General features: G+C 38.2%; 1 protein-coding gene across 4 annotated transcripts in view; it reads left to right on the top strand.

Moving 5' to 3' along the window:
- LOC145983976 (exportin-T-like) overlaps positions 1-27094 on the top strand; it is an 83714-nt gene that overhangs the window by 32284 nt on the left and 24336 nt on the right. For all 4 annotated transcript variants that reach the window (XM_083117209.1, XM_083117208.1, XM_083117210.1 and 1 more), the window contains exons 7-10: positions 9002-9081; positions 17474-17618; positions 23316-23461; positions 26502-26703. In XM_083117209.1, the coding sequence (XP_082973335.1) occupies positions 9002-9081; positions 17474-17618; positions 23316-23461; positions 26502-26703 (573 nt within the window). The remainder of the gene's footprint in view (positions 1-9001; positions 9082-17473; positions 17619-23315; positions 23462-26501; positions 26704-27094) is intronic.

Genomic DNA, 27094 nt, shown 5'->3' with positions numbered 1-27094 from the left:
AATAAGCTGCCACTCTGTTGAGGTTATCACATCAGAAAATTTCCCTCTTGCATGGAACATTAACAAAATAATCATTACTAGAACTCACCACTACAGGTGGTATGAATAAGTGAACCCAGTTCATGAACTACATATCATAGCTCTTTGTTCACTTCAAAACAGTCTCATGGCAAATGTTGTTTGTTGAGTACCAAATGTAGTGAACAAAGGGCCATCAATGTTGCAAGGACCTCACCATTTACCACTAGTATCTCTAATTTCTTAAATGTCGCAAAACTCATATTAGGGCTCACGGATTAGAGACAAAACACTGCTAACTAATATAAGGACTATCAGACTCAAAATGTTAACAAATGCTCTTAAGAAACCAGCTGCAGTTAGGGTAGGTTCTACAAATACCCAAGCACTTGCTCAACTACAGACTACACTACATCTTACTTTGGTACAAGTGCATGGAGGAGAAAGTACACTCTGCATGTGAGGCCACAACAGGGGAAGGTAAAAAATTAAAATTGATCGGATTTAAAGGGAATGATGCATCAATTTGATTATTTTGTATGTAATTGGTAACCATGTTTCTTTAAGACCTGAGCAAAGGTACATAATTTACAAGGGCTGTTCAAAAAGAAACTGAACTTTTACAAAATTTAGAAAATGGTAATATTCACCAGCTATTTGGACCTGTCTTCTTCTATTGTGCATACACCACTCCCAGCATTTCTTCCAGTCATGGAATGCTTGCTGGAACTCCAGTTTTGGAATGGTCTGTAGATCTTGTAGCGAATTCTCTCTGATCTCTTCTATTGTCTGGAATCCTTGACCTTTGAGGGTTGATTTCAACTTGGGGAAGAGGAAGAAGTCTGCTGGTGCCAAATTAGGGGAGTAGGCCGGTTGTGGGACAACAGATGTCTGGTGCTTTGCCAAAAACTCCTGGACAACGAGTGAAGAATGAGCACATGCATTATCGTGATGAACAATCCAGGACTTGTTCTGTCACATCTGTGGCCGATTGTGCCACACCTTTTCTCATAATAGTTGCATGATGTTAAAGTAGAATGCTGCAACTTCATGTTCGGTGAGACAAGGATTTACATGTATGACTTCCCATACCCTTTCCACCTTTTCGATGTCGGTAGAGGTGGATGGGAATCCAGATTTTGTGTTGTCCTTGATGGAGACTCGACCCGATCTGAAGAAACATATGTATACCATTCATAACATTGTGTTCGACTGAAACATTCCTTGTGATAGGCTTCATGTAACATGTCATATGTCTCTTCGAAAGTTGTCTGCTCCTCAATGTACTTTTGAACATTTAGGGTATTGACATTACTAACTGTAACAGCAAAGTACCCTCTTGCCCCCATTATCTTTTTCTTAGCTGTTGAAATTCTTGAAAGAGCTTACAGCTGCTCTTACCTTTGATATGTTTGACTAATTTTGAGAGAACTATACTATGAGGTATAGAGATTCACTCGCTACTCTTCCAGTTCCTTTATGATAGGGTAACTGAAAATTGCCATGGGCACTAAATGCGATCTACTGCATTACTGCAGTTAGAAACAGCTTTTCAAACTGGACCAAGTTAGTAACTAAGACACCACTGTACACCACCACTGTCTGTTCTCTTCAACAAATTTATATATGCCGGCCCCCGTGGCAGAGTGGTTAGCACATTGTGCTACGACACCAGGGGTCCCGGGTTCGAATCCCGGCCTGGGCATGGATGTTTGTGAGTGTCCATTCATCAATATCATCATGTCATCACTCATCCCCATCTTCACAAATTAGCCAAAAGTGGCACTCACAAATTAGCCAAAAGTGGCACATAAAGTTAATTAATATAAGGCAAATCACTCAATCAAAATTTATATACAAACTTTACAAACGAGTTCAATTTCTTTTTGAGCAGCCCTTGTATATTTGCCTGGAGAAAAATTCATTTGGTGTGATTTAATTTTAAAAAGAGAGCACTGACAGTAATCTGCTAAATGGCACGATAGGGCCATTATAGTCAGGCAAACTCTTTAACTCATGAAAGATTTCATTTTTGTTATATATGAGTAAAGATGCAGAATACATGTAAAGTATTCTGAAAGGAATGCAATATTTCAATTCAATCTTTAAAATTTTCTTAAAAATGTTCAGCTTTTCTTCTGAGTTCAAAATCGAATGTTTGAATGTTTGTACATTTCGAAAGGCTCCAATTGATTTCACTATTTTTTTTCATGCTATGCATGTTTTGTAAATGTTTTTCTGTTTAAGTAAGAAAAATATTTTTGTTTCAGTGAAGATTGATGAAAATAATCAACCTGTTGGTAGGAGTCTTTGAAATTTTCTCCACATGGTTTCTTTTAATCAGTCCAAAATTCTATCATAAATTTATTTTAAATGCAACAATGATTTTGTGACTCTCATTTGATGAAAAGTTTATCTTTTTCCTATCAGTTTGGATTTTTCATCCAGTATCCTCTTTGCACCTTTTTCTTAGTTCATTAAATTCTTGTAATAATTTTTTAGAGCAAGTACAATGAATACAGACTATTACCTAACAAACTTCTTTGCATTTAGTTCATATTTATTTTAACAGCTTTTTACAACTTATTTGGTAAAGCCCTTTCATTTAAATCACCTAATTTCCAATGTACTTTCATTATTCTGTTGAACTCACAAATGTTTTGTATTTTTTTGCATCTGTTGCCTGGTAATCAAGGAGTTCCGGGTTCAATACCCAGTGGAGGGATGTAATGGTTTAGATTGCACCTGAAACTATAGGTCCAGTTGTGGTCTATTGTGCAAAATGTGAACTTTAAACTCAACAACAATAATACATGGTACATTACTCAGGGTGGCGACAGACCTGGAAAACCGGGAAAAGTCAGGGAATTTCAGAGGTCAAAAAAAGTCAGGGAATTTTGTCTATATTGATTTTTTTCTTCTTTTTTTTAAGCGCTGGAATGAATGTGCCAGGTGTTTGCTTTGAAAGATGTTGTTATGTAGCACTTCATGGGAACAGGAACTCTTGTTGCTAAATCTTGACCTCAACTTTCAGGCCCCTTTTATGCACAACACAACCACAGCACAAGAACAGAAACCAGTGATGGGGGAGGGGAGGGGTGGAGAGAAATTTCCAGAGGGGCAGAAAAATTTGATAAGCCTCTAAATATCACATGGATAATGCATTGAATTATCATGTTTGTTGTCTGTATGGAAGTAGTAATGGAACAGAACAGTCAACAGATGGAGGGCTCGGAGGGAGGAGCATTACCAGTGTGGCACTGTCTGATAGTTGTTGTCGTCGTAGTATTGCATTTTGTCGGATATTCTGAAGGAACATGGAAACAAAAAGGGCACTATGCAACCCTGTAATTTTTAATGTCGTGATACAGTATTTGTCAGATGAACATTTAGTCTCCATTGATGCATACGATTTTTGTCAGATATCGCTGTCTGATTAATGTTGAACTTCGACAAAATGTTCACTACAACGTGCGACAAAAATCGCATGTATCAATGGAGCCTAAATGAAATTGATTTTTGTTGGATGTCTTCGGACTGCAACATCTGACAAAAATTCCATGCATAAACAGAGCCTTGTATATCCAAGTTTGTCTGGTGTGGTACAACATTTCATTGAACAAACTTTTTGGCTCCTAATATGCATGCAATTTTTTATCGAACTAAGCAGTTCGATACTTGTCATTCTGCGACATCCGACAAAAATCACACACATTGCGCTCTCATGAATCTGACGTTTCTTGGATGTTCCAGTAAGACAGTTTTTGTCATTTTCGATGTTTGTCAGATGCAACATCCAACAAAAATGGAGCCTTCATCTGCTGCACCACTGCAAATATGCTGCTGGAATTTTATTACTCTTCTGGCTCACTTAATCTTATTCAATGTAGAAAAGCGTACAAAGGTTTTCTTTCATAATCCAGGTGTAATACTGGTTTCTCACAGGTCAACATTCATTTACAGTGACATGGAACTGTAAGTCCATGTCAAGAAGGATCCAAGAAATCGGGATATACTTATATGGTGAATAATGTCACGAAAAAGTAAGACAGAAATCTGCATTGGTAAACGTCATATAAATTTGAGAAGTGTGTGATGTTCCCAACCTCAAGTTTTCTGCAACACTCGCATTGCAATTCACGCCCCCCCCCCCCCCCCTTCGGTCCTGTGTGTTTAAACTCTTGGAATATCCAATGTTAGGAAATAAAATTATAATAAAAAATACATAAATATTTTAATATAATTACTCAAATCACTGAATCCTAATCATTTTCTTCAGTAATTGAAGTTTCTCTGACAGACCTGCTAAATTTTCACTTTTCATTACTGATTTGTATGAGGGGCATCCAGAAAGTAAGTTCCAATTAGTAGGGACCTTGATTTTTTGCAACTCGATAATATTGAAAAATGTCAATTGCTGCGAAATTGTGTTCATGAATGTGCAGTGATGTGTGGGCACATTTTTCACCCATTTGAAATAGCGAAATAACAAAAACTTGGCATAAAATTGAATTGTTTGCATTTTTCACTAATTTTAAAAATGTGCTTAAACAACAACGAGAAATACCTCGAAAGCCAACATTCTTGTCTTTTTTAAGGAAACAATATGTGCCATATTTGTGTATCTAGAAAACACGAGTTTTTCCAACGTTTTATCTATGAGAACGTGGAATAATTCCAACAGCTACATTCAATCAAATATTTCCTAGAATTTTCTCAACTATCAGAACAATTTGCACCACAGAGCAAAGTGGTGGGCTTCACACAGAATGCCGCATTATCAGTATTTGTTGCGCAAGAAGTGATTTGAATCACCATGCTAAGTGGTGCGATTTTGGTGGAGATAGAGTGCTCACCTACTGCCACAGGGGAGTCTTAAAATCAACATTTGTCGAGGATAAATAATGGAAAATAACTTCCTCAAATATCGGTTCCAACATATCTAACTGTCACGAAAATACGTACACCACATGACCTTCAATTAAAACATTAGTTTAAAAATACCATGAAGGTGTATATTAAGATATATTTGACACAAAATCGCTAAAATGAAAATGTGAATTTTGGGAAAAATAACACTGAATTGTAAAAATAAATAAATAAAGAAGGAAAGAATAACACCAATTTGGAAGAAAAATAAAAGATCAAGGTCCTTATTGATTAGGCATAAATAAAACAAGAATGTCAGTAGTAATTAAAACCATTAGTTACAGTGACTCCTAATCTAATTTTTGGCATGATCACCACTGTTGTTCTGGCATTGGTCATAGCATGACACTAAATTTTGTGTGCCCATGGCATATGTGTCTGACAGCAAAGACTGGAACTATCTGTACTGCAGTGTAGCTGTCAAAACCTTGTCCTGCCAGAAATCTCTTCAGCTGAACAAGGAGATGAAAGTGGGTACATGCAAGGCCAGAGCTGTACAGTGAGTGGTCCAAGATATCTCACTTGAAATGATGTACAAGACCCTGCATGTGCTCAGCTGTATGGGGTCATGCACATTGGATTGGCCTTCATCGTCTGATCATACTATCGCTCATGATGTCTGGTCTGTACACCTCACACGATTGCTGGTGGCTCTATTCCGGATTCTGAGCGTGCAAAAATCTGATTACCACACATACCTCACAGTCAGTGGGAGACTGTATGAGAGCTGCCATCTTTAACCTAGAACTGTCCTAAAACTGCTGCATTTTACTGCACAAGATAATGTGTTGCGCTCCGACCACTAGTGCTGCGTACAGGTGGCATTGGAACTTTTTCTGGATGCCCCTTGTACATAAACTTTTGTAAGCTGTTATCAACAGCGTGCTCCTGTTTTAATATTTGATTAGCTAAATCAAGCACCTTTACAATGCAGTAGATTCACCTTCCATAAATTGCTTGTGTTTAATTTTTAATACATATATACCCTTTTTGCCAGTAATAATGGTATAACTGCATGTTGCCAGTTTCACAGTACTTCACTTGGATATTCTCTGAATGTTTGTACTGAAGGAGAAGTTCCATTAATAATGTAAGGAAATATGACACTTTGTTCTGTATGATTCAATTGTTTCACTTGTGTGCAAGGGTTAATAAGTTGTTTGCTTTACATAGGAAAGAGAAGTAGGTTTGTGCATTGAAAAATGAGTCTGCACTCATGGTTCTTGTAAGCAGAGGGTTTCAAACCTTAGTGGAAATATCAACATACGAGGGCTGGTCAAAAAATAATGAGAACTTTTTTTTTTACTTATGAAATACATTAGACAGGGTCCAGGTTGATATGGTCTTTTTTGAGGTAGTCCTCATCAAGTTCTATACACTTGGCCAATCTTGTCTGCCAGTCCTGAAAGAACCTTCTCTGCCTTTCATGAGTCGAAACGCTTGTCCCGCAGCTCCGATTTCAGACAAGGGAATAAAAAAGTAACGCGGAGCAAGATGCAGGCTGTATGGAACTTGCGGGACACATTTAATGTTTGATGGATTTCAGGTAGACCTCACCATGCTACGCTACCAGATGCTGAAGCTCCAGATACACCTCCACTCTCATCTGCTTCTGTTCAGGCGTTAGCAATCTCAGCACCCATCTTGCACATATGCCTCTCATGTGCAAGCGATTGTGCAGAATGGTGAACGCACTACCATACGAAATGTGTAACATGTCCGCCAGTTCATTTATTGTTATTTGGCGATCTTCCCAAAAAAAGACGGCAGCTGTGTTAACCATGATCTTGTTCACTGCAGTGGCTGGAGTGCCCGAACTGCCCTGCTTTGTAGTTGAAACATGGCCCTCCTTGAACTGCTTGAACCACCGAAATGAGGTTGATTGTGGAAGAACATCTTCATCGTATGCCTGCTGCAACATTTCATATGATTCCGTGGTGGATTTCTGCAGACGAATGCAAGATTTCAAAGTGGCATACTGCTCCTCATGATCAGACTCCATTTTCGGTATGAGACTTCTGACCATTTGTGTTCTATTCAACAACTCAATAGGGTTTGCGCAGTGTTGCCAGGTGCATGAGCATATGCGCTTGCAATTTTATCTGCATCGCTGCGTGTTCACTGTGTGATAAAAGAAAAATTAATTCTCACTCTTTTTTGACTAGCCCTCATATAATAACGAGAAAGGCTAAAGAGATTGAAAAATTACAAAATTCTTTTTTGCATCAATCGCTTCACTATAATCTCATTTAGTCATAACTTTAAAAATCATCAAATATTTTATTGAAAAACTGGCTGCATATGAAAAAATTCCATAATTCCTCTCTAGCTTGTGAATAGTAAACATTTTCCAAATTCACTATTTTGCAGTTTGAATGCAAATCAAAGAGAAATGAAGTCAATTTCGTGGAAGCTAATATAGGTACTTAATACACCTGGATCTGTATGACATTCTTATTTCCATTTGCAAGAACATGAATTTGGTTTATAATTGTCAAGGAAAAATCTACATTTTGTCCTTGAAAACCTGGAAAAGTCAGGGAATTTCATTTCTGCTTGTCTGTAGCCACCCTGTTACTTCTTTTTGAATTATCCTTTGTCTTTTTCTTGTAATCATTGTATTACACATACTTTTTAATAAATGACATCACATACTTTTTAATAAATGACATGTAAAGTTACTTTTCAATTGAGTTTCCATAAAGGGCAACAGAGTCCTGTAGTTGTGAAACTACTTGACACAACCAGATGTTTGGTGGTTTAAACTATTCAAACTAAGGAGAGGGTCGTGATGTTGGGGGGAAAGGAAAAATTAGTGTTATTGTAATCTTACAGATACTGGCAATAATAATGAGACACGCAGACCTTGAAATACTCATTTCCCAGCAGTGCAGTGTATGTGCCTAAGATTCAGACCAAAGGGACAAACAGGCAACACATGTTGCTTGGAAGTGAACTCTCAGTAATCAATGGAACCTTTCAAACTGAAGCGACATAAAAAAGTTGCATGGGTCACTCAGACTGGACCATTTTCTTGAAGTACATTGTGTCACCTCAGCCTGTTGTTCATGCATGTACAGTGAATGCTTGCTTATAGTCTGAAGGGGGACCCTGTGTTGTTTGTTACTTTGGTCTGAAATCTTCCTAACTCGATGGCAATAGCCGAACTGACTATTGAAGTTCACTCATTGCTGTAAAGTTGAGCAACCCACACAATGCATTGCAGGGAAGTGAAAATTTCACAATTTAGGTATCCCATTTTTATTGCTATTGACTACAGCTACCTTCTTTTCCTATCATCAGGCATTAAGAGGGTGCTTTCTCTTTTAACTTGAACTAAAGGATGCAATTTCCAATGTAGGATTTTGGAATAAGAAAATACAGCTAAGTCAGGGGTCCCGTGTTCGAATCCCGGTCTGGGCATGAGTTTCTGTGAATGTCCATTCATCTATTTCATCATATCATCACTCATCCTTATCTTCACAATTAGCCAAAAATGGCACATAAGCGAAGTAAAATAAACCAAATCAATCAGTCAGATCAAATCAAAATACAACTAAATGCAACAAGCAACCATGTAGGAACCAAATACACTTATGAACCCTAAACAATTATTTAAGTGCTATGAAAACCTACGGAAAATTTGAAAACCGACTAATAACCCCCAAAGTTCTGAATAAAAACAATGTTTTCTGGTTGTAACTGAAGAGAAACAGACTACCATTATGCTTAGCATCATGTGCATCAACTTTTGAGCTGATTATCATAATTTTTCTTGCATTTGCTGGCATTCGTAGTGGTGTGTGTAATATCCTTGGGAATTCATGTTCCTAAGTATGAGTCTTTGTGTTTATGGGAGTAGAAAACTCATGTAAAGCAAGCAAAATACATTGTCTACTATATGTTGTTGATGAAGAGATATAACTGATCATCATATGCATGTTTTTCTAAATTTGATAAGTAATTAGAATTTAATTGATTGTAGCAAACATAATGATGGAGCATAATACTAAAGATAAAACTGTCACAAATCAATTTTTACATTTTTTTCCAGAATGACGAATCTGATTTTTCAGTCAGGATAGCAAAACTCATTAATGGAATGGGAACATTTCTTATAGAGAGTTTTAACAAGTAAGTAAATTAATTTCTGTTAAGATTTTGTTTAATAGGTGACAATAATGATAATGAAATAATATGATGATAAAATGATGGCAGGAAATTTTATGTAAAGAACTATATTATACAGTGACATCTCAGTTATACCTTTTATGGGGAACAGATGAGAAAAATTGTATTATTGAAAGATAATTAAAAATGGTAAAACTAAGTACACAAAGATAAGGAGTACTACATATATACCAAGGTTTGCTGTATTACACTAATCTGTTCTAAATCGTTATTGTCATCACCATCCGTTGCAGTTTCCTGCCTCTGGCTGGGTCGGCATAGAAGTCAAGCCTCTCCATTTTTTCCTGGTCTTCCATCACTCATCTCTTTCCACGGTGTTCCAATCTTGTCCTCTTCTCCTAACACTCTCCGCTCTTTCCACCGACATCTTGGTCTCCCCCTTGGCCTTATTCCCACTCCTTGTGTATTGTAAGCTCTTACTGGTAGTCTTTCTGTAGCCATCCTCTTCATGTGTCCAAACCATCTCATCTGTGCCTGATCTATCCTGTCCTGAAGCTTCACCACCCCCAATGTCTGTCGGATCTCCTCATTTCTTATTCTATCCCTTCTAGTCTTCCCCAATATACTCCTTAAAAATATTGTAAATTCACAAAATCACAACAAATAGAGGAAGGGGGGGGGGTGCAAGCAAAGTTTACCTGCTTAATTCGTTCAGCCAATTCCCTGCAAAAAAACATGTTAAACATTAAGATGTTTATCTTGATCTTACCGTAACTCTCATTTTCTGCTTCATTTTCCAAACCCTACCAGTAACAAAATTTGCCAGTAGCCTGTTCGTATGCCAGGTAACCTCTCTATCTCCCCTCTTCCTTGCTTTTGCAGCAGCCTCATTCATTCACCATGCAACCTTGAACTTCTGCCTTATGATCAGGTAACAAGAGCACTATTGCCAAACCGCGATAGTCATTAAATGTTGCTTTCTCTGGGGGGTTTTAACACATTCTAAGAGTGTGACTGAGGTGTGTCTTTTCTCCCTCCCTCCACAAACCATATGTGGGCAATTGAGAATATGGCTAAATCACTATACACACTTCTTTACCCACACTTTTATGTAATCCTTCCAAGTAGATGGGAGGGAGAGAAAAGGGGGGGGGAAACTTGCTTGGAAAACTTTCTTTTCTTCTTTTTTGCCAGGAAAAAAGTAATGAGAATTTGCCAACTCCTGTTATCTGATATTTTTTTTAGGAACCAGAAAAAAAATGTAGCTATTGGTGAACTTAACTTAGAGAATTCAGTATGGCGACAGTGTTGCTGCATGGTTTACAGAAGAAGGTGGCTCCAGCGCACATTGAACGTCTGCTGTAGTACACGCCACAACAAAAGTTATTGATCAACGGAACGGGTACTGTTCAATACAAGAATGCAAATCCTTCCTCCATGATTTGATGGGAAGCTGTTCTTTCATGCGGCTGTGGTACAGAGTAATGACGGTCCATGGAGGGAGATTTGCAAATAGCTGTTCCTGAATATACTTGTCATTTGTTTTGCTGTCCATTTTATCGTGCATGTTGGCAGTGTTTTTTTCTTTTAAGTCCACTTTTTGCACAGAAAGGCTAATTAGGACTGGACCTACAGTTTAAACTGGGATCTGAACCACTATATGCCACCACTGGGTATCAAACCCGGGACCCCTTGATTACGAGGCCAGGACATTACCACTGTGCCATCGAGGAGGCCTGTTTCACATTTCTCGGCACACTATCTCGATTGAGACAAAACCGTGTTCATTACCGGCATACACCAAAGCAATCTCTCCCCGTGACCTGTAGGTGCTCGCAAACCACTCGTAAGGCCGCAAAGAAAGTCTTGTTGTGTCTTTATTAGTTTGTTTCTCCATTCTCTTTGCACAGCAGCCGCTCCATGACTTGACAGTTATAGGCGGGTCTAGATTTTTTTCCTGGGACGTGCACAAAATATGCTGTAAGCATTACGTAATATTGGAAATATAATGTGCAGATTTGCAACTTATTCGATACATCAAAAAGTGCCTTTATATCAGTGGTGTGCCCAGTGTTTTCAAAGAGGGGGGTGGGTTGTACGTATACTTTTTAGTAGCTGGTCCTCGTATGCGATTTTCTCCTGCTGTTGACCCTCTTCTTTTAGGAATACTTATCCAAAGGGGAGTTATGACCAGCACATACCCCCCATTAGGCACGTCATGCCATTCACATCAATACGATTACAAGGGTTTGTTCCAGGTCTAATTTGTGGTCAGATGAACTAATCGGGACTGAACCTTCAACGTAGCAGATTTTCCATCGTTGCATTATAATCAAGGGATCCAGGGTTTGATACCTCCTGCAGGCACATAGTGGTTCATATCTCGCATAAAACTGTAGGTCCAGTCTCAATTAACCTATCTGTGCATAAAAGTCGACTTAAAACTCAATCAATCAATTATTAGTAGATGTGTGAAATAAAAGAAGTTCTAATGTGTTTGTATGAAGAATAATTACTGAAAGAAGGAAACGGATATTCTTTTAACTATCTATGAAAACTGCTCGATAATTTTTTTATCTTTTAATATGATGCTAACAATACTTTTCATTATACTTAGTCATCATTTTGGGAGGGATAAGTCAACCTCCTCCTGAAAAATCTGCCAATGTATTATATGTGATATGTGTATGTAATATATACACTGTGCCTGGGACTTTGCGACTTTTCTTATAAAAGTTGTATTCAAAGTCCTTGCATTTTGCGTACCTGTTGTTTCTTGGTGTTTTTCTCCTCATTTGGTGTTGCAAGAGGACCTTTAATTGCTTCGCTATTAATTTTGTAAACAGTTTTGAATTAAATTCCAGTTGTTTCAGCGGTTTTGCTTGCAGTCCGACTAAAACTTTTACCAGGATTTTTCTGCTTTAAGTATACAGTAATATTTATTACAATTTGTCTCTCTTTACTTGTAAGACTCTGGACACTTTTATGCTTAATAATACCACCCTTTGCCTTTTTGCAATAATAAATTCCTTCAAGAAATACCCAAAATGAGAAAGCATGCATGCAAACAATAAACCACTTGACCCCCGACGGAAGCCTATTCACGAACGTTTGCCTGAACATTCCCTGCTCCCTTCCGTCTTCCCAACACGTGTTTGCAGCAAGTGGCAACCTTCGGACGGCTGTTATTTTTAACTCCCAAAATCACGGTAAACACAAGAAATGAAAACATCTTGTTTGGATGGTCCGAATTGCAAAAGATGATGAAGACCATCAAAGCCTTACATTTCCTCTGGTTTTTGCTTATTTATGATTTTCTCTTCGAATGTTAACGACTTTTGTTTCTGACAGAAACACTCTTGTTTAGGGGTGGTGATCTCAAAAGTAAAAGCCCATAAGAGCCCATACTGAACTCTTAACTTGGGCTCCACTGTAGAACTAATTGTCGTAGACAGTTGAAATTGGTTTTGTTTTCTTTCTTAAGACAAGACTTTTACAAATGTGAAGTTTATACATTGTGCCTCCCAATAATTAGTGTTAAAGGAAGTAGAAAAAGAAAATTGACTTTCTAAAAAAAATTCGGATATACACACCCCTGTGGCCCCCTCAATAGAGTGAAGTGAATGAAAAAATCAGTATGTAGTGATGGTACATTTTTACAACCATACAAAGTTCCATTGAAATCAGACTGATACTTGTTGAGTAAAAAATAATAACATTGTATAAAGTGGCAGTGTTGCCAGCTTCAAGACAATGTCTAGAATTTTGCTTCTAGCATCGGCCCTATGGATGCTGGATGGAACATATTTGGAGGGAAGCACAACAAAAGACCACTTTATACGGATATGTAATGCTCGTGCCATAGCTTTGGGGAAAAGAAAAAACAACTGAAATTATGGCGTTTGCAAATTTTGCATAATTATGGAAAATTTTGAACTTTGGGCCTTTGCCCCCACTTTCCCACTGGACCCTTAATTATTGGATGTTACTTAAAATGTTGCTTTTTGCTCATTCTTATATTTAGAATTTAAATTGTTCAAAAAGATGCAGTGGTTGAGCAGTTATAGCATTTTATTTTCAATTTATCCCATAGTAACAAAAGGGAAACAAAGTGCTTTTCAAATTGCCCTTGCAGAAAGAAAATGCTCACAATGTTTAGTATGATCACTGTTTTTCTTCAGGACCATTCACATGCTAAAAATAAGTCAAGGGTGTTTCATAAATTGTTTATCTGCGATTTCGTTTGCATAGAAAAAGTACTACAACTTCTCTGTCTTCAACAACCATATTATCTTTAAATATCATGGTAGTAGGACACAGCGGAATTTTTTCCCACCTGTAAGTTGCTGTTGACTCCCCCTCCCTTTCTTCACCTTGTTTGCAATGTTTACGACAGGCTGGGAAGTTTGGAGCCAGTGACTTGTCTGACAGCTTTAAAGATATCAGTTTTGGTCTGTTTTAGACATATACAACTTGCCCAACGCAATGCAGAGAACAAAAGCAGGATTATTTAGCACAGGCCAATCTGGCTAGGAAAATGTATTTTAATGTCCTTGCCTTGACTCATTCTCACCCAACAGGTTGGTAGGTGCTGGGGCTTGCCCCAAGTTGATACCTTTTTGGAGATGAGGCCTGCTCAAAAAAGTTTGGAAGACAGGCCAATCTGGATCAAAGGTGCATTGCCCATCCCCTGCCCTCCAATGCAAGCAACAAAATTGAATTCTTGTCCCGTGGTTGCAGCTGATAAGAAAACTTATACGGAAATGGGTGACACATGTTATCACAGAAATCTTGAACTCCAAGAGCAGCATTCTTTTGAGCAAGCACAGTTAAAAACGTATAACTGAAGTGTTTTCCTTGTTGGGATTGAACTCGTTGAATGTATAACTGGAAAAATCATTTATCTGAAAATTGTATAATGTGACAGACTGTAGACATAATAGGAGCCTATTATGACCTCTCTTGAAAGCAGATCCGTAATCTGAAAATTTGACCTAGTTTACCACAATAATTTTTATTTATTGCATGTATTCATTATATATTAATGAGATATAATAGAAATAAAACACCGACCCGACCCTGTTGCTGAGTGGTTAGCACATCGAGCTGCGACGCCAAGGGTCCTGGGTTCGAATCCCGGTCGGGCTTGGTTGTTTGTGAATGTCCATTCATCACTTTCATCATTTCATCACTCATCCCCATCTTCGCAAATTAGCCAAGAGGCACAAAACGCGAAGTAAAATAAACTAAATCAATCAATCAATCAAGAAATAAAACACCAATGCAGATATGCAAGTAAAACAAAAACAGAAGTCAGACAACTTCAAATTGTCCAGCAATTTCTTTATACTTGGACAAAGTTGGTTTACAGGTGGTATACCAGTTAATGGGAGAATGGGCCACTGCTTGAAAGCCGTTTGTAGAGGTTAGCTCATGAAATATTATCTAGAACAAATTTCCCACCCATGGACATTCTAGTGTTAACATATATGTAATATACATCATGGAAGTTGTAGTTCGTTTTGAGATGAAAATGTGTATAAAATGTGAAGCTTGAACTGATTTGATTAGTTTGTCTGTTGCTTTCTTGATTATAATGATGCAGCATCATGAATTATCAGAATCATTATAATTTCCACATTGTAATGTTGAATAACTATGGAGAAACTAGTACTCACTTTATCCACGAAACTGTTTTTTCTTCTTTGTTCAGTTAATTTCAGTGGCCACTGTCACCATCCTCATTGGAACTCGCTGTACTGTTGCTTAGCATGCGTCTTTGCTTGTAGTTCTCCGGCCGCCGTTAGGTGTGCTGTTGTTAACTGTACGTCTGCGCCGGTGTCGTCTGCTGCTATTTTCCGGCGTTAACTGTTGTAGTAGGGGAATCCAGGTGTGGTGTGCCTGTCTGCTATCAATGTTCAGCTCATGCGGGAAGTGCATTATGGCGTGTGTTTCCTTGATTTTGGTGTCTACGAGTGTGTGGGCAGTGTGTTTGACTTGTACCTTTTGAATTTTATGACTATGGTATTTGATGTGTTTGGCAAGAGCAGTAGTGGGTTGGGCTTTTTTTGCATCCGTTAGGTGCTGCTGGATTTTTCATTGACAGATCTGATGGATCTGCCAATGTAATGTTACTTGCACTCACACTCTGCATCATATACACCTGGGTTATCAAGGGGGGAGAGGAAGTACCGTTTGTTTAGTTTATCAGCTATTTGGCATTGGGTTTGTGCGCTACTTTGATGCCATATGGGAGAAGGGCTTTGGATATGCGGTTGGATGTGGTGGGATGGTAGGGGAAGGCAAACCATTAATATTGGTTGTTGGAGGTTGATGTGGCTGTGCTGCTTGTGGATGGGTTGATTGTGCCTGGTTAGGGTGCCTGACCTGTATTTCCACTTTACTGCACCAAGTTGGAAAGTTGTGCTTCTGTGTAGCCATGTTTCAGGGCTATTCCAGTGATGGTGGCTATCTATTCTCGTAGATCCTCTTCTCTGCAGCAGTAGGAGAAGTCTCTTCGATAAAAGTTCAGCCACACGTTAGCTTTTTGTTTGGGGGGATGGCTAGAGAGAGCGTGTATGTACTGGTTGCCTCCATTTGGTTTTCTGTAGACAGTGGTTATGAATTTCACGGCTGATTGTGATGTTCAGGAAGTTGATCGTACCATGAGATAGAGATAGATAGATATAGAGATAGAGAAAGAGATATTCCTCTTGTTCTAAGGTGAAGTTGAGCCTGGGATGAATGCTATTTAGTTTGTTCACTAGAAGGTTGAGTTCTTCTGCCTTTTTGTAAATGACTATTGTGTCGTCCGCATACCTTCCATATCGGACGTATTGCAGTTCTGGAGTGTGAAGTATCTCTTTTTCAGCTAGGTGCATGACAATGTTGGCTAAAGGAGCTGACAGCAGATTGCCCATCGCAAGGCCCTCGGACTGTTTGTAGAATTTATCCTCAAACTGAAAGTAGTTGTGTTTTAAACAAACTTCCAACAGCCTGGTTGTTTCTTGTACCTCTAGAGCAGGGATTCTGTTTATTGTCATCCATTCCACTCAATGCAGAGTTAGGTCTATGGAGATTGAATTATACATATCTGCTATGTCAATGTTGGCTAATTTTGCACTGTCAGCTTGTACTATTGAAGTCACAAGATTTTTGGCAGTACACGTTTGTGGTTGAACTGAGATATTTTGTTTTTAAGCCACAGCTGAACTGTGGGGTGATTGAAGCCATCTATTATAAGGTGCATGGGGATTCCAGGTTTATGAGTTTTGGGAATGGATTGGGGTTGGGGTTGAGAAGGGATTTGTGGTCTTGTTCACTTAGTATAAAACTGGATTTCACTGCATTTTTTAAAATTCTATTGTACCTGTCTGTGGGGTCCTTTGTGATGACCCTGACACTGTACGAGTCACTGCTTAGTTTGTCTTTTACTTTCTTAGAATATTCGCCCTTGTGCATAATTACAAACTGGTTCGTTTTGTCAGATTTTAAACACCAAACTTCATTTGCCAAACTCGGAGAGGACTGAAGTGATTTCTTGGTGCACTGGATTAGGTTTCCTGGTTTCACTGTTGGTCATCACTTTTTGAAAAATTCCGGCTGCTGACGTTCTGATGTTTTCAGAATCTTGGGGTTTTTTCTGCTGCACATATGAGGTCGAGGGTGGGGGGCTTACTGTTTTGTACGTTAAACTTATCACCGTAGGCAAGGAGTTCTTTGAATTTGCTAGGGATCGAGAGATTCGATAGATTTACAATGTTTTTTCCTTGTCCGTCATCCAGGTTGATCGCACACTCACTCAGCCATGTTCCTCCCAGGTGGTGTAGTTTGTTGCGAAGACACTTTGTTTTTCATTCTGTAACTACTAATATGCACTTTCCACTGAATGAACTTGAGAAAAACATCGCACTGTTTGCACGCTTTCAAGAATTTTACGTCCAACTTGTTGAACTTCATGTGTGTGTACTACATTTCTGCCCCAAAGTATGAATAGTAGGAATGGAACAGATTAATTGCTAATCTTATAAGCAAAGCATCATCCACATATTTTTGTTTTAATTATGTGACAAATTACTTTTAGTGCAAAATTCTGCAATTTTGTTATTTTCTTGTGGATGTAATTCATATACATATACAATGTTTTTGAAAAGTAAATGCAGTACCTTTTTCTGAAACAAAGCGTATACATGCATTAATTCAAGAAGTGAAGGAATGACTCAGATTCTTCGTGGAAGATTTTGCAATGTCAGAACATTAGTTATCTGCAGTGCAAACTATGTTTGTTACTTTATCGACACTGGTAAAAATTGTTTATTGATTCATCCCTAATGCATAATAATACTGTACCTACTTGCATGTTATTGATTATGGTTTTCTAATACTTGCATTACAGATTATCTAAATCTGGAAATGAGTCTGAGGCAAATTGGTCCATGCTCTGTGCTGAAGCGAAAATGCCATTGATGCTTGAATGCTTGGGTAGTGATTATGATGATATGTCATCTGCCGTGACTGAATTTGGAAAGGAATATTGCCATGTAAGTAGTTGAGGGTCATTTTCCTACAAGAAGATGGGTGGGTGACTACAGTACTGTATTTACGCATGTATAATGCGCACCATGGTTTTTGATGGGGAAAAGTGACAAACAATAACATCTCGTATATAATGTGCAGTACAAACCAGTTTCAAGAAATGGCTTTCTTAGTTGTAGGTCGTAAAGCTGTTGCTATGCCGATAAAGAGTGAATGACATCATACCTATTCAGTGAGTCACCTGTTGCTTTGTGGACCAAGAGGAGAATATCCTCTGGTGTAAACAATAAGTCACCAACCCACACCACCTCCCCCCTCTCCCTCCACTGTGTTTAGCATCCCAAAGCTTTCACTCTTTAACCACCTTATTTATTCTGTAATAGAAAGTGAGATCAAAATTATGTTATGGATTTGCAGTGCTCAAGAAGTGATTTTCTGTTATTTCTCACCCAACAAATACCACTGGTTCGCATCACACGTGATGTGAGGTGCATTCTCGAATTCCGCCAGAATGGCACTGCTTTTCTTGGTGTCGCAGAGCATTACATTAGAAGGTTAAAAATTGTGGGAAATTGCCTTCAAACTTGTATATGTGGTTTTGCTCATTCCTTCTTTACCTTTTCTAAAAAAACTTCAACATATATACTTTTTCCGTGACTAACGTAACATTTATACAAGGTACATTCAGGACCCTCAAACTAACAGTTAGCAGAACAAGATTTCTTCGATTAAGACATATTCACACTCCATATACAGGGTGTCCCATATATTTATTCAAGTTGTTTAACAACCTTTTTTAGGTTGTACACTTCCTTCGGCACAAAACTGTTTTGACAACTCGAACAATTGAAGAATGCAATCGTGGCCTGTCAGGAAAATGTTGCGCATAAAGGGTCACAGCATCGTCGATGTTCCTTCTGCATTCACCATAAACAAGGATCATATCAATTTTATTCTTCTACGGATAGATAATCCATGATGTTGAATACCCCACTTAACTGTGTCATTCGACTCTGCGGTCACACTGCACTGACCTTACAATCACTGACTACTGAGAGTTCGAGCACAATGCTTCTAGGCCACAGTATCCCTCCTCACAAACCTGCCAGACACTGCATTTGCGAGATACAACCAACACGTTGTGCTTACAGTGCCATCTATCTATCACGAATGGAACAAAATGTGTCTGACAAAACCTACGTATTTTCGGAAGTCGAATTCGAATCTGCAATAAAAAATAGGGGTTCCCTTTTAACATTTCAAGGTTGCCCCCTGCCCCACCCCACTGGGGGTGGCAGGGTGGGTTCATTGTATCGTAGGTGACTTGCCCCCACAATACTATTATACTTTCATATGGAACATTTTTTCGTTCGATGCACATTTCTCACGGTATTTCAATTTGTCAAGTTATATGGGACACCCTATATAATATTATTTAACCAGTAGTACATTTTAATTATTATTTTCTTTTTCCTTATGTTTTCTTTTCATCCAAAGTACCATAAAAATCGGAACATTCCTTCATATGGTGATGAGCTTATTTCAATCGCATTTCACATTAGTGTCACTATCTTGAATGGAATTCTGTTGCCGTATTCGGGAACTGCAGGATTTAAGCTTTACAACAATATATAACATGATAGGGTTCTGTAAACTTTAAAAGTCAATGCAAGTGTCACAAAATCGTGGAATGACCCTGTACAGTTTCATGTTGGCTGTCCGAATTATTCCGTGCATAATATGCACCATGGTTTTTTGGGGCAAAAATTTTGGGAAAAAGTGCACATTATACATGAGTAAATATGGTATTTTTTGCTTAAAGAAGCATTTGATGAGCCCAACTGTAAAATACGTACATTCCATGTGGTAATTCAAAATTGTAGAGGAACAAATGTAGAATTTTGGTCAGTGCAGAAATATGTAACTCACCCAAATGCATCAGTTATTTTGTGTAAGTAGTAACCATTACCAACAGGGTTGGCCCAGATAAAGTTTCTGAAAACAATGATTGGTAGAGCTTGTGATACCTCCACTCAAGCAGTTAAATTTTTTAAAGGAATTTGTTCATTTAGTACAGTGGAACCCCGATTTTACATGTTTCCAGCATTATACATTCAATCTTGATGGTACCAATGTAGCAAAATGTTATAACATTTTCCTGCATTTAATTTTTTCAGCTTGGTTCCCTGAAAAATGTAAAATCGAGGTTCCACTGTATTTATTATTCTTCAGGAAGGTGGATATTTTCAGTGTATCATGCCTTGACAGCACATAAGGGGTTGGGGTACAATTCATATTCTCAATGTCAGCCATAGTGGGGGTGCTGTGATCAGTACCAGGCTTAACCACATTTACTCTCCATGTGCCCATTGATGAGAGATGGTGTGTAAAAGGGCCATTATATTCACTCTGGGAATCAGTCGGGATCTGCAAAAAAGGCAGTTGCACACCCTACCAACTGGACCACAGTGGCTCTTTTTCATAGGTATTGTTTGTTAGAATGGTTGGACAAATGACAATTTTATGGAATTATCCTGTGCATGAAAGATGGAATTTATTCCATCTCTGTAGTTGGAATTTCTGTAGAATCATTGATCCTAACAGGGGATATGTACAAGCTCAGTGCAAATTCGGAGGACAGGAGGGATACACTACTGTAGGGTAGTCTAATCTGTGATATATGTAGAATGAACTTGTGCAAGTATTCATAATCTGATTTCATTTTCCATAACAAAGGACTGGGTTAAGTAAATATATATATATGGAGCATGTGTGAGGTACATAGGATTGAGTTCAATAAATTTATGTATAATATGTAGTGTTGTGACTCATGGGAGTATTACTTTGATACATCACAAATAGAGCTGAGCCGATACCACTTTAAACCGATAACCCATACCAACGCTGATTCTCTTACAGATTTCCACCGATACTGATGCTTGAAGATTGTAATAATTATAAGTTATTTGTTGTAATAATTATAAGTTATTTGACATTGATAAATATTAGTATGTAATACGCCTTCATGGCGCGTGATGCAACACAGGGGAACACTTTACTTTTTATTTTTTTTAAGTATTCCAATTACATGCATAAATTTACCAAGAGTTTTGCTATAAAACATTCAAGAATTACATCATAATATTAAAATATGTATGACAGTCAAAAACATCACATGCCAGCAGACACAGCGAGTAGCGCCAGTGGAACTTCAATCGCGTACCTTTCGTCGTCTCTCCTGATGATAATTTCGAGATGGAATCAAAAGTTTGGAAGAACTCCTTAAGTGTTTTTATCATGCTGTTTGTGTGTTTTTTTGTTGTTTTTAACAAATTAAATTACATGTTTGTAAAATCCATTTTACACACCAAAAAACTGGTGCAGAATGAAAAAATACTCCAAATTTTTCATTATTTCCAGGATAATTAGACACCGCAAAAGTGTTACATGGCATTCTTGCAAACCCCTTGAAAGAGAAAAATGCTGGAAACTTATTGACCTGTATCAGTAAATAAATTACAACCAATACTTTCCTCTTTAACCTATCCACCTCTTGTATTGGAAAGAAATCAGACAATTTCCTTGAATGTAAGCTTCCCAAAGTATTCTGTCTAATGGCATGTACTTTCTCAAAAAGATTTTGCCATGGCTGAGGGTTGAACCTAGGAACTTGCACATGGAAAGCAAACACACTATTCTATTAGTTTAGCAAGAAAGTCAGTGGCTTAAATTAATGTCACAAATATGTCTCTAGTTATTAGTACCGTAACTGACCCAATAGTTATTTGTTCAGAGTAGCCAGGCTGTGCAGGCAGTAACAAAATGATTCTACATAGTTCTCGTAGTTGTTACCAACTTTTGCAGTAATACTAATTAGGGTTGGATGTACAGGTACTGAAAACCTCTTAAAATATGGAGGCACATAGGATCCAAAAATGATGAATGTGGTAATTTAAAAAGGCAGTATAAAATAAAAATGAAAAGTGAACTTGTTATTTTAATTTTATTTGTTAGCTACATGCTTTTCAATTTGAATTTTGTGTATTTTATCTTTATATTTTGCATCACTTTTATACTACTTTTGGCTAATTGCGACAATGAGGATGAATGGTCATTAGATTAAATTTATGAAGGAACAATCCCAAAGTAACAGTCATGCTCAGGACTAATAAAACTGGGAACCTTAAGTAGTAAGATTGTTTAGTCAACCACTCAAAACAGTCAGCCACAATGGCAACTTATCAATTTGAATTAATATTAGAATTAATAAGGAGGTAGATATTTTTCTAAATTTTCCATAATAAATATTTTTGTAGTGTGTTTTTCTTATATTGTGAAATGGTTCTTTCCATTTCATGGAGAATATTTGAAGGTTAGTTAAGATCAGCAGGACATAGAATTCAGCCACAGGCTGAACCTCGCCCTTTAATAAAGGAAAATTGAATTGAATTACTTCCTGTAACACTGAATTGCTCCTTTCCAAGGCATGGACCTTCAATATGGCATTCCGTCTAGTGTTGAGTTGTAGTGCATGTTGAAATTTGGTAGTGACTGACTGCCTGACCACAGTAAACCAAACAAAATGTGTATTGCTTATTCAGATGCCTCCCCCTATCCCTGGTATTACTAATATCTTTTTAAATCCTGTGAACTGGATTTTGTAAGAGTTTATCAGTATCATTATAAAGGAGCTAGACAATTTAATATACCTAGTCTTACCATAAATACTGTCCCAAAGTTGTAAGTAAATAGACACAAAATGGTGAGAGATATTGTAATATCAGAATAACATGAGGTGCATGGATGCATTATGAACCAAAATCACAAATAATTATTCGAAATGGGCACCTTTAGCACTGACACACTTATGAAGTCTTCGTGGCCACTCATCAATGGAATTACGCAACACATCAAGTGGAAACTCCGCAGCTGCCTTCTGAAGAGACCGCTTTAAACTGTCAATATTGGGATGTCTCTTCTTGCAAGCCATCTCCTGAAGCTTGGACCACAATTTGTAGTCCAAAGGGTTTAAGTCTGGACTGGCAGAGGGCCAATCTGATGTGGAAATGAAGTCAGGAACATTTGCCTCCAACCACTGCTGGGTGGTGCGTGCCTTGTGTGCTGGGGCTGAGTCCTGCTGGAAGCTCCAGTTCTCTCCATGGAAGATGGTGTTGGCAAAATTCTTGCATCGTTTCTCAAGCACTGTCTGCTGGTACACTTTGGCTGATGTTTTTACCCCTTTTTCACAGAAATGGATCGTGCCCTCATAGCAAATGTTCCAGACTTCATTTCCACTTCAGATTGGCCTTCTGCAAGTCTGGACCTATACTCTTTGGACTACAAATTGTGGTCCAAGCTTCAGGAGATGGCTTGAAAGAACAGGCATCTCAATATTGAAAGTTTAAAGCGGTCAGTCTCTTCTGAAGGCAGTTGTTCATTTTCCAGTCGATGTGTTGCGTAATTCAATTGATGCATGGCCACAAAGACTTCAGAAGTGTGTCAGTGCTAAAGGTGCCCATTTCGAATAATTATTTGTGATTTTGGTTCATAATACATCCATGCACCTCATGTTATTCTGATATTACAATATCTCTCACCATTTTGTGTCTATTTATTTACAACTTTGGGACAGTATTTATGGTAAGACTAGGTAGTTATGTAATTAATGTGTTTTGATTGTGTGTGCTGCTTCTTCTACACAGGTTTTGAAAACAAAGCCAATGTTGACTGAGCATCAAAGGAAATTCACTGAACAGATGACAATATGTGTAATAAAGAAAATGAAGTATGATGAAACATACAACTTCAACAGGGAGGGTGAAGATGAGATTTCTTTCCAAGAGTTCAGGTACTTTACATATTTTATTTCCATTCTCAAATATTGAAAATTGTACATAGTTCTGAGTATTACCATATCTTTCATAATGAGGGGAGTGGTGGGGGGGGGCAAAAGTAATTTTTTGAAAAATATTGTTTTCAGATTTTCTTATTTTTCTTCTAAATACTGATGCATGGGTGTCCTTTATGACCATCACCATATAGCCTCCTGGTCTGTGATGAGCAGAAAGAGATATGATTCTCAGCTATACCATTGTTAATTTGTGAGATATTTAATTGAATAGGGATATTTGTTACATACTGAGCATGTTTTTTTATGACACCAGAAAATTAATACACATTCTCACAGTGTAATGGGGCCTCCCCTATGGCACAGTGGTAGCATCGTCGCCTTGTAATCAAGGGGTCCCGGGTTTGATACCCGGTGGAGGCACAATTTTTTCGAATCCCACTTTAAACTGTAGGTCCAGTGCCGTTTAGCCTTACTGTGCATAAAGTGGACTTAAAACACCAACTCAATCAATCAATCAAATCACAGTGTAATGAAGAGGAGGGGGAGAGGGAGGGAAGGAGGAAATTGCTTCTGGTCAAGGTCTAGTGAAACTAGGGGAACAGTCGGTAACGTGTCTGACTACCATGCTAAAGGTCCCGGGTTCGATCCCCGGCCGGTTCAAATCCGGGAACTTTTCTAACGGTGGAAGCGGCCCCGGCGCCCACCCAGCGTCGAATAACATGGGTACCTGGGGGAAACCCTGGGGGGTAAAGGCGGTCAGGGGCGGGATGCTGATCACATCACCCCCACTCACGACCGGATCAAGAAAGTGTGGGGCGCTACCCCCACACCCCCTATACGCCTTCATGGCGTGGTGCTATGCACAGGGGAACACTTTACTTTACTTTTTTTTATATACCAATAAATAAATGTCTGTGGATTTCTTTACCTTCTTTTTCAAACATGTGGGAACATTAAATGTGAAAAAATTCATACCTTACTTGGGAGGCTCACTTGGACCATGAAAAAATGCAAGATGTTAGACTGGAAATTCACTGTATTGAGTATAAGCTTTTCTATTTAACCTTGAATTCATTTTGTGTAATGTAAATATTTTTCCCAAATTTCTTCACAAATGCTAGTGTTTTTCCTTCAATACCTGTGAAGGTGAAATACAATATAAGAGTAATTTTCTCTTTTCAAAATTATGTATCATTGTCTAACTCAGTTTTCAACTATTAGCCTGAAGTTACATATTTTGCTATCCACTTTATGCACAGAAAGGCTAATTGGGACTGGACTTACAGTTTAAAGAAGGATCCAAACTACTGTGTGCCTCCACTGGGTATTGAACCTGGGAGCCTGTGATGACATTACCACTACATCATCAGAGAGGCTGTCTCACCATGGGGAGAAAATGTAACAAATTTGTCACTCACACACAGGTTTCTAGTATGTTCATACCTTACCCAACCATCCTATTAAACTAAATGATAAGGCAAGGTTGAACTTTTGCACATTGACTTTCTCCTGTTATAATCCAAGGAAGATACTTAAATCATCATCAACCTACGCCATTTCCCCGGTGTTCCAATCTTGTCCTCTTCTAACTCTCTCCACTATCTGGAGTAGCAGGGCAAGCCTCAACTAATGGATGGGTCACAGTTGGCAGATAGTGAAACTCCCCTCAGAGGTGGAGCTGCGAATAAGTAGAAACCAAAATAAGCCATCCCGGATCAAGGCAGCAAGGCTATCAGGGTGTGGAGGGTGTCCAGTGATATGAGAATACTCAGCAAATACCACAAATAGCCATAGACAGCCTTGTGTCATGGTGAATAAACACTGCCTTAAAAGTGTTTACCTCGGCTGCCTTGTGGGCCTGAAGGGATCCAGAAAGGCTAAGGGAGTTGGAACCCCTACAGAAAAACAAGGGTGTACCTGAGAACCCACAGGTGGGAGCCCCACCACCCAGGTGTAGGCTGTGTCAGGCCCAATTAGCCGACAGCTGAAAGCATAAAAATTCGAGAAAAAATGAAGCAAGCCAGACTGGAAGATACTTAAATGAGGAATAAATCATTACAAAAATGTAAATAAACATGGATATACAAACATCAGCTCTCCACTGTACAAACAGAAAACAAAACTTATATTTGAATTATTCCAAGCCAGCTTTCTACCTTCCACATCACACCCAACCACCCCAGGATCTTTATGCTCATAAGCCAACACGAAAATAGCAACAGAGCATTACAAGTCAGAGGTTATAATAGCACAGGTGCAAATTACTCACTCGTGGCAAACTGAATAATGCTTTCTAAAAAATTCCTTAAAAATTCTTTTAAAAAACATCTAAAAATTCTTTACTTGCGTATTAGCAAGTATTTTGTTACTTTGAGCAACGTTTCAGGGTTCCTACAGCTCCCTTCTTCAGGCTTCTCTTGACACTAGATTATCCTACATGCCAAGTAACATTTCTTGTTTTTTAAAAATGTGACGTGGCATGTAGGATAATGTAGTGCCACGAGAAGCCTGAAGAAGGGAGCTGTAGGAACCCTGAAACGTTGCTCAAAGTAACAAAATACTCGCTAACAAGTAAGTAAACAATTTTTAGATGTTTTTTAAAATATTTTTTTAAGGAATTTTTCAGGAAGCATCATTCAGTAAGTCAGAGGTTGTAAGATTGGTTCCTGTATTAGTCATGGGTGTTTTGTTATGTTTGTTCATCAACTCATCATTGCAATAACCAAGAGAGGTAGAAAATGGATGTAAAGTAATAGAAATATACCAAAAAAAAAAACAAAAAACAATTAAAACTAGCAGTCTGATAATGTCTGTCAATATATGCTACATTGACAGACTAATCTGACCTAAAAATGAAAAAGAGACTTGCTGACAATGATAACTGTTAAATAAATCAGCCAACTAGTGTTAAATGTTTGTAAATACTTTACTAGATTTAACCATATCTCAAAATGTGGATAATGATAGCTATTTCATTGTTAATACCGCAATTTGGTAACTTTTAATTCTGACATTTCTACATTTTCTTTTCGAACAGGAAGCAATTGAAAATATTATTTGATAATCTGGTGGCTCTTGATCAGAACATGGTAATGGCATTTGTGAAACAAGTAGCTCAGCCTATATTAGCCTCATGGGCTACCTATGAGTTCAATGACATGGAGCATGCCATATACTTGCTTTATCTAATGGGTGAAGCTTTACCTTCTACTAGTGGCAATTATTTTGTAGGTGATGAGGTATGTATAATTTACAAAGTTTGTTATGTAGTTGCAGCATAATTAGATAAATAGTTATGATAATAGGTTGTCCTTTTTCATATGCATGTTTTATGCTTCTAGTATACAGTGTAACTATGATGTTACGTTCCCCTGTTTTTACACTCTCCTGCTTTATAGATTCTACCTTTCTAGTCCCAATGAAACAAAATGTTATAAAATGTAAAGGTACATATAGTGTGCCATGAAGGCACATTTAGGGGATGGCCATTTTGGAGGTGCTGTGATCAGCACCATGCTCTGGCTGCCTTACCACCCAGGGTTGCCACCAGGTACCCACTGATTTGAGGCTGGGTGAGCCCCAGAGCCACCTTATGCAAGCACAAAGCCAGAAAAATTCTGACCTTGGATT

This window comes from Lepisma saccharinum, chromosome 2 (assembly GCF_977018435.1).
Source record: "Lepisma saccharinum chromosome 2, izLepSacc3.1, whole genome shotgun sequence".
Classification (NCBI taxonomy): Eukaryota; Metazoa; Arthropoda; class Insecta; order Zygentoma; family Lepismatidae; genus Lepisma; species Lepisma saccharinum.
This window is presented reverse-complemented; position numbering and strand designations above follow the sequence as displayed.